At 35.0% G+C, this 8,776-nt stretch overlaps 1 protein-coding gene and 1 long non-coding RNA gene across 4 annotated transcripts; one reads left to right on the top strand and one right to left on the bottom strand.

The window, feature by feature from the left end:
* Positions 1 to 439: 439 nt before the first annotated feature.
* SCL14 (SCARECROW-like 14) lies at positions 440 to 3,586 on the top strand. Of its 3 annotated transcripts, none has more exons than XM_089721756.1 (2): positions 440 to 688; positions 1,083 to 3,586. In XM_089721756.1, the coding sequence occupies exon 2, from the start codon at positions 1,083 to 1,085 to the stop codon at positions 3,387 to 3,389; it is 2,307 nt and encodes a 768-aa protein (XP_089577882.1). In that variant the 5' UTR covers positions 440 to 688; the 3' UTR covers positions 3,390 to 3,586. The 3 variants fall into 3 exon arrangements, with proteins under 3 accessions (XP_089577882.1, XP_089577881.1, XP_089577880.1); XM_089721755.1 differs by having other exon boundaries at positions 1,073 to 3,586; XM_089721754.1 differs by having other exon boundaries at positions 803 to 3,586.
* Positions 3,587 to 6,092: 2,506 nt separating this feature from the next.
* LOC149495999 (uncharacterized) lies at positions 6,093 to 8,776 on the bottom strand. Its single transcript, XR_016320821.1, has 2 exons — positions 8,207 to 8,776; positions 6,093 to 6,314 (listed from the first exon to the last, which is right to left on the bottom strand). It is a non-coding gene; the product is annotated as an uncharacterized LOC149495999 (long non-coding RNA).

The raw sequence follows: 8,776 nt of genomic DNA, 5'->3' as shown, positions 1-8,776 counted from the left end.
CTATGATTCCAAACAAAACATTCTCTAAACAAAATTGTTATTAGTGCATTTGAAAATGACAGAAAACAAACAAAACCAAACCAATGGAAAGAAAAAAGAAAATGTATTTATCAATTAAGGAAGGAAATACTTGCGTACCGTATTTATGCCGCACTTGTAGAATAAACAAGTGAAAAATATAAAATTATTTTATTTTATTTTATCCGCACATTGCATAAATATTATCATTTCAATAAAAATTTTATATTTTACGAGTTGTTTGTAAGCAATTATTATATATACCAAATCAATCTTAAGAAATTTGACAATTCTTATTATAAATATATTTTTTTAAATAAATGATAAAAATATTTTCGTTATAAAAATTTATTTATTTGTATTAATTCGCTACATGAGGTAGGTCCACGCACAGCCAAGTGTTTGCAAAACATTCTTAACTTGTGTAATTGTGACAGAGAAAGGCTTAAAGAGAGGGCTCGCATCCGATGAACAGACTGCAAAGAGTACCGGTAATGGCCGGTAAATTTGCCTTTTTGGTTCTTCATATTTTCAGTACTAAAAGCTCCAACTCTGTGTAAAAGAAATAGACACATAAAATCACAATCTTTATTCTCCTTTATCTGTGAAAAGCTAAGATACGCGTCCCTTCTTATCCTTTGAGTGTGCTTCTTCTCTGTTTCATTCTCAGGTACTGTAAAGCTCTTCGTTTAATCTTTGTGATCCTTTTTTTTATCCTCTAATCTTTGTGATACGCGTAAACTCTGTTTGGTAATGCTTCTGCTCTAATATTTCTCTTTTTTAGCTGCAAGTTTTGTGGTCTCTGTAATTGAGTTAAAGAAAATGAAGATCTGGGTTTTGATTATGAATTTTGAAGTTTCTTTATATTGAATGAGGTGGGATTTTTGGTGTACAAAAGTGCAGCTTGCGTCTATTAAGTTTTCGTATTGAGTGGGGTTTTGATATTATAAGTTATTAAAGGCACAGGTTGTATCAAACTTTAGGTTTTGAAGTTTTCTACACTTAAATAGTAGGTGGGGCTTATCATATTTCGATTTTGATCGGTTAAGTTTAGGGTTTTACAGATGGGAACAGATTCTCGTTTTGATGGATTCTCCGGTTTCGAATTTGAGAATCAGATTGTTTTCCCTGATTCAGATCAGTACGAAGACTCTACAAATTCTACAAATGGGTTTAATTTCAAAGACACCTGTTTTCATACTGACTTCAACTTTGTAGAGCGTTCGCTGGTTCTGCCTGACCCAGATCCTGGTAATCCTGCCTCTTTATCATCTATTACAACAATGGATGGAGACTCTCCTTCTGATGACAATGACTTCTCTGAGACCGTCCTCAACTACATAAGCCAGATGCTTATGGAAGAGGACATGGAACAGAAGCCATGTATGTTCCAGGACCCATTGGCTCTTCAAGCTGCGGAGAAATCCCTCTATGATGTTCTTGGCGAGCAATCTCTGTCCTCACCCAATCAATGCTCTTATGGTGACCAATTTTTGGTTCATAGTCCAGATGATGGGCTTTCGAGTAGTTTAAGTGATTATAGTAGCAATAGTAGTTCCTGGTCTAATGGTGGCAATTCAGCTGAACAACAATGGAATGGTGAATTTGGGGAATTCAAACCGCCTTTTATGCAAATGCATCTTCCTACTGATTTCGTCTTTCAATCTACTGCCAAATCCAGCTCGGAAGAGTCATTGAAATTGCAAGATGGGCTTGCAAGTAATGGTAGTGATATGATGGGATCCTCTGTGGGTAAGATTATTGTGCCAAATATGTTCGGTGAGGGTGAATTGGCATTGCAGTTTCAGAAAGGCGTAGAGGAAGCTAATAGATTCCTTCCTAAGGGTAATCAATTGCTTATTGATTTGGAGGTCAATGTTTCAAAGCCAGAGTTGAAGGAAAACAGTACAAAGGTGGTAGTGAAGTCGGAGAAGGAAGAGAGTGAAAATTTGCTTAACTTGATTAAAGTAAAGAAGAATCATGAGCGGGAAGATGAAGATTTTCAGGAAGAAAGGAGTAACAAACAGTCAGCGGTTTATGTTGATGAAGGTGAGCTAGCAGAGATGTTTGATAAAGTGTTAGTATGTACTGAAGAAAAATGTGGACCTCCTCAATGTATGCTAAATGATTCTTCAGAGAGTAAAACAAGCAAAACACTGTCTCAGAATGGACAAACCAATAGATCTAATTCTAATGGTGGAAGGACTCGAGCTAAGAGACAAGGAAATTCGAATGAAGTGGTTGATTTGAGGACCCTTTTGATTCTATGTGCACAAGCTGTCTCCGCCAATGATCGAAGGACTGCTAATGAACTATTAAAGCAGATCAGGCAGCATTCTTCGCCCTTTGGTGATGGATCTCAAAGATTGGCTCATTGCTTTGCTAATGGTCTTGAAGCACGTTTAGCTGGCACAGGAACCCAGATCTACACTGCCCTGTCTTCTGAAAAGGTTTCTGCGGCAGATATGTTGAAAGCTTATCATGCTTATATTTCTGTCTGTCCATTTAAGAAGATAGCAATAATCTTTGCCAACCATAATATTTTGGCTGCAGCAGAGGAAGCAATGACGCTTCATATAATAGACTTTGGTATCTTATATGGTTTCCAGTGGCCTGCCCTCATTTATCGCCTTTCAAAAAGAGTTGGTGGACCTCCTAAACTTCGTATTACAGGGATAGAGCTTCCACAAAGTGGTTTCCGGCCAGCAGAGAGAGTCCAGGAGACTGGCCGCCGCTTGGCAAAGTATTGTGAGCGTCACAATGTTCCATTTGAGTATAATGCCATAGCAAAGAAATGGGAAACTATCAAAATTGATGACCTCAAGATTAACCATGGTGAGGTGATTGCTGTTAATTGTTTGTTTCGGTTTAAAAACCTACTCGACGAGACAGTTGTTGTGAACAGTCCCAGGAATGCAGTTTTAAACTTAATCAGAAAGATAAATCCAAATATATTTGTCCATGCCATCGTGAATGGGTTATATAATGCTCCGTTTTTTGTCACACGGTTCCGGGAGGCTCTTTTTCACTTCTCCGCATTGTTTGATATGTTGGATATTAACATGTCCCGTGAGGATCAGATGAGGTTGAAGTTTGAGAAAGAGTTCTATGGTCGAGAAGCTTTGAATGTTGTAGCGTGTGAAGGCTCGGAAAGGGTAGAGAGACCTGAAACATACAAGCAATGGCAGATTCGAAACATGAGAGCTGGATTGAAGCAGCTTCCTTTGGACCCTCAAGTAATGAAGAAACTGAAGTGTAAAGTGAATTCAAGGTACCATGAAGATTTTGTGGTAGATCAAGATGGCCGATGGATGCTGCAAGGATGGAAGGGACGGATTCTCTATGCCTCATCCGCTTGGATTCCTGCATAGGAACAAGATTGCTTGTTTCTTAGCAGCAGTCTTTTATTAGTTTAGGCTGCTTAATAAGGAGGAGACAGAGAGAGAGAGAGAGGTCACTAGAATTGAATCTGGTAGCTATATTTGATTGTGCTTACAGAACCTTTTCTGTTATTTTATGATGTAGTATATTATACTATATCAATATAATCATTTTCTTTTTTTCTTTATTATTTTGACAATTTTTTTTTTTCATTTAAAATGGCACATTAGTTAGCAAAAGACCTAGTACTGGTTGTTCTGCAGAATCTCAGGTTATCAGCAAAGGTTGCTGGTTTGTTCTTGAGTCTGAGGTGAGCTTTGAAGAATCTGCTATATCCAGAGAACTATACATCATTAGGGGATTATTGAACCTATACTGGTTTTCCCATATTTGTATGCATTTCTGATACTTAACTATTCCTAAACTTAATTGGTAACTTTTAAGGGGTTTTGTTATGTAATAAAGTTAATTTTTTAATTATTATAAGACACTATTTGACTAGCATTTTATTAATGGGATTAAAATTCTAATACATCTTGTTATCTTATGCAAGTATACTCTCAATAAGTTTTCTATAAGTAACTCTTCAGAACCTGATTTTAATATTACAAATACATATTCACTTCTTATATTTTATTGTTCAATCACTTTATATATATTTAACTCATGTTTTCGATGGAAGTGATGTCATGTTATTTCTCATATAGAGGGACTTAAGTTTTACTTTAGACATAATTTAGAAATCTAATTATATTTTATTCAAATATACACAAAACGAGTTGAATTCAACAAAAGATATTTATTACGAATGAAGATATCAGTGTCTTTTCACCGTAAAAATAAGGATGTAATTATGATAGTTGACAATAACTTTTTTTAAATGGTAATTAATTAAATGAATACATCAAGTGTAGATAATATCTTGCCATCAACTACTCCTAATTTCTTGAGACCAAAGAGAAATTTTTGTTGTTGTCAATATTTTCTTAAGAATAAATAAGCTAATTGAATTTAATAAATAATTATTTAGCTGGTGTAAATTCTTGTGCTGGAGACCAGCCAACCAACTAATAGAATATAAAGAAAAGACTAACACATAAAATATTAGTTGGTACCAGGTAGAGCGGACTGACAGTGAAACATTTTACTAGGAAAAAATAAAACATAGGCATAATTCAATGTATTAACAAAGTAGGGAACATCGACACATGAGTTTATGACTAAGAAAGCGTTGCTGCCTTCTTTGAAGATTCAAAAGCAATAGAAAATGGTGGAAAGATGACTGTGTTGATTTTCAAACTCACTAGAGTATTCACATTAATTAATTGCATACTTTACCACAATTACTTTCACAATTTTGATGAGTTAAAAGAGATGACTGCTCTTATTATATAACCTTTCTTTTCATACATTGAGCTTTTAATGATAAAAAATTTGAGAGAAAAAAAAAAAAATAATACAATGATATATCAATCAAATTCGAAAGTTTTTAGAACCTGTACGACCATATGCGACACGAGTTTTTGAATTAGTTTTTAGCATTTTTCTCAAATAAAAAGTCTATCTCCTATTAATCGTATTTATTGATTAGTTGTTCAGGATGCTTTTTATAAAATGTTAAACACTCTGATTTTTATGTTTAGCACTTCACATAAATTAATTAAACTTTTTTGACAATTATACTCTTTATATTTTTTTTTTCTCGAATTCAGTTAATTAAATTGCTAATATCATCTTTTTTTGTCATTTTAAATTAAACAATTATTTTAACCGAACATTGCTAATTTAAATCGTTATATAAACAATTATGAGTAAAAAGCTAATAGCTAACAGCTAACCACTAAGAAAACAACCAACAACTACTACAACATTTAACTACTGCTAAAATAGTTAATATAGTCAAACAGTCCAAATAAGTATATGGTACTTATTTGATTTTTTTTCAAGATATTTGTTAATAAATAAAGAAATTTTTAATTTTTTAGATATATGACTGAACTAATTTTAACTTTTTAATGAAAATACTACAATAATATAGTAAATCTAATATTAATTATAACTAATAATTTGTTTTAAAAAATATCTTCTCAAATAATAAATATCCAATTAATATATTTGCTCCTTTTTGCTTTTTTTTTTTTTTGTCTAATATGGGTTTACTTAAAGGAGATCCTAGTCAAACATATCATTTGACAAAAAGGTCGCAAAGGGGGTCCAATAAGGACCAAGCAAAATCCCATTTCTTATCGGTGCTTTTATCTAAAAAAAAAAAATTAGAAGATAATATATGGGGTGATAATCCATTTAGGATCATGCATGTGCACGTTCTCCCCGTTCCTAGAACTTTCCTTAAGACGTATATATTGACTAGATGAGGGCCGCGCTTTTGCGCGGATTACCTTAATAATTTATAATTTATAAATAATTCATATTTATAATACATAAATTATATTTAATATATATTATAAGATTTATTTTTTTTGGTTAAAATTTCATGTTATATAAAAATTATAATGTCGTTATGTCACGACCCGATTCCATGGGCCGGACCGGCACTAGGGCCCAGGTAAGCTTAAGGCCCCCGAGGCCCGTAGTAAGCCTGAAACACTAAAAATTTACTATCTCAATATAATTTTAAACATTTAGCCCATATTTATCAGTTACAACATTCCATAAATCGGGCTCAATTAACATTTCATCACATTTTTAATATGGCTCACATAATAATATCGTCTATGTTAATACATGACTAATTGTTCACAAATTCTACAACTGCAGAGTCACTAACTATTTGACATACATAGCTTTTTATACATATAGTTACATAACAAAATAATTACGGAACTAGGAAAATTTCTCTATTGCTCTGCGCCGAAGAAACATAGCCTAAATCGAATTAAAGAAAAACTTACTTCCTGAAAAAAAATCAAACAAGACATGTGAGTTTTCTAAGGAGTAATAATTTTTGCACCACACACGCAGTCACACAAATGTGTAAACATATTAATCTAGTCGTCCGACTAGTTATATGCTCATGCAGCTAGTCACACAAATGGCAAATCACCAGCACTCACAATCATTAACATCTTCATATAATCACATCACGTGGAAATTAGTCAGTGGAGTCACCGAACACCCGATGAGCCGTCCTCCCACATGGCTCATCCTCTCACATGTGCACCAGGGAGCCGATCCCCCATACTGGCCGACCGGTCTAATCCTCACTTGACCAGCCCTCTCATTGTTTTTCTATCATCTCTTTTCTTTTTCATACCAACAGGAGGCAACCCGGTCGTCTCCATCAAATCTAGATCATCAGGCGCTCACAACAGGAGGCCACCCTGCGGGCTGCGATCAAATCTAGATTATCAGGTGCGCCCAATAAAGAAGCCAACCTGTGGTTAACAGTAACAGTAACAGTAGGTGCACACGGGGGCGCCGATCTCCCATTTACCCGGCTAACAGAAACAGAATCGGGATCCATATAACAGAATCAGAATATAACAGAAATCAGAATCAGGATCCGTATAACAGAAACAGTCTCACAAACCCATGGTGACCCACTTCATCCTAATTCCACACAAACAAAGCACAGCAATATCACAACACAATTAATCAAGTATTGCAATTAAATGCAAGCATATTAATCAATTAAACATCATAATGCAATGCAAATAACCAAATAAATAAATAGTATTAACAATAATAATGGAAATAAATAAATAAATAAATATGTAAATCATTAAATGAGTAGTAAAGATAATAAATAATCAGAGCACTATATTTATTATGTACCAAGTTATAGAACTAATCTAACTAAACTTATTAATTATGTTGTTAATTAAAATTAATCTAAGTTCTATCGAAATTTCGGCAGCACCTCCCCTAAAAATATGACTATCTACCTGTTTAAACATCACCATTTAATATACTTAGCAATTATCAATCACACAGCCCATCCATCGGGCAATCAACCAATCACATACCCATCCTCAAATAGCAATATTACATTCCACAATTAATTCTTACTTAATATTCTTTAATTGATTACCTTACACAAATTTATTTAGATATGCTTCATGAGTCAAGTAGGAATTATGTACATATCTTCCTTTCTCCAAATTATTGCAAAAGACATCAAATTTCTGAAGTTTAATTTAAATATTCTTAGATTGAACTTCACTTTAAATAAAGATATACCCAGTAAATCCGTATCATCTTGAGGAAATCAAACACAACCATTCTTGCTTTCAATTAGCCGAAACTCATAAGAGCTAACCTCGCAACAATCGCCATTACATAAAAATTCTAAATTCCAACTTAAACTCATTTACTAGCAAATTCATTTAAATAACAAAGAATTCATTTTAATATACCGTTTCTAATCTCATCGTTATCAAACTCATCAGGATGAACAATATAGTTGCTGCCTTTAAGTTTCTCCACCAAAATTCATGTTTTACATAATAATCAATTCATTTCTCAACATAATTATTTTGTTTAATACCGCTCCTTCTAAAAAAATAGAACTCGTATAAATAATTAAGTTAGTTGCTGCCATAGTTAAGAGATCCTTGATTTCTTTGCAAACATCTGTAGTTTAAGCAAATAATCTACCTATTTTCTATACAAGAATTCAGATTGTATAGCTATTTTAAAGAGCAAAAATTGAAATTCCTAATCATACTCGTATAAATGGCAACGGAATATCCAAATTTCTACAATAGCTCAATTATATATCTCAAATCCTTCAACTAAGATCAAAGAACTCATGAATTAAAATGAAGAGGTTCATAATATGGTTTACCTAGTTGCAAAACGGGCTGGAACTTGAAATTTTCCGGTTGAAATGACCGGCAGTAGCAACAAGGCACCAACACAGTCGCTGCTGCCGCTGACGTGACCGGAAATGGCTGGAAAGGTGGCCGGAGGCACGCTGGAGGCGCGGAGAGAACGTAGTCCGGCCGGTCCTTGGCTGGGCTCCCTAAAAAATGGAAGGAGAAGCGTTGAAGAAGGCTACCGATCGGCAAAATGAAGTGTAGCTCGCTGTCCTTCCTCTTTCTCACTGAATCGCGAGCTACCAGTCACCAGAGGTGGAGCAACGGCGTTTGAGGGGTGCTGGAGACGAGGTGATTGGCCGGCTATGGGCTGGTGTCGCCGGAAAATCGAGGAGAAGGCTGCGACGCGACTTCCCGATCGAGGCAAAGTCACAGCTCCTCCTGCGACACTGCGTTCACCAGAAACGAAAGAAGAGAGGAAAGGAGAGGCCGGAGACGCACGGTGAGGAGGCGACGGCGGCAGGGAGTGGTGGCGGAGGCGCTGGTCTTCGGTGGTCGGAAAAACGAAAAGGAGAAAAGGGGAGGGGTGAGGTCGACGC

Source organism: Jatropha curcas, chromosome 5 (assembly GCF_041381405.1).
Source record: "Jatropha curcas cultivar XTBG-Jc1 chromosome 5, XTBG_Jcur_1.0, whole genome shotgun sequence".
Lineage (NCBI taxonomy): Eukaryota > Viridiplantae > Streptophyta > Magnoliopsida > Malpighiales > Euphorbiaceae > Jatropha > Jatropha curcas.
This window is presented reverse-complemented; position numbering and strand designations above follow the sequence as displayed.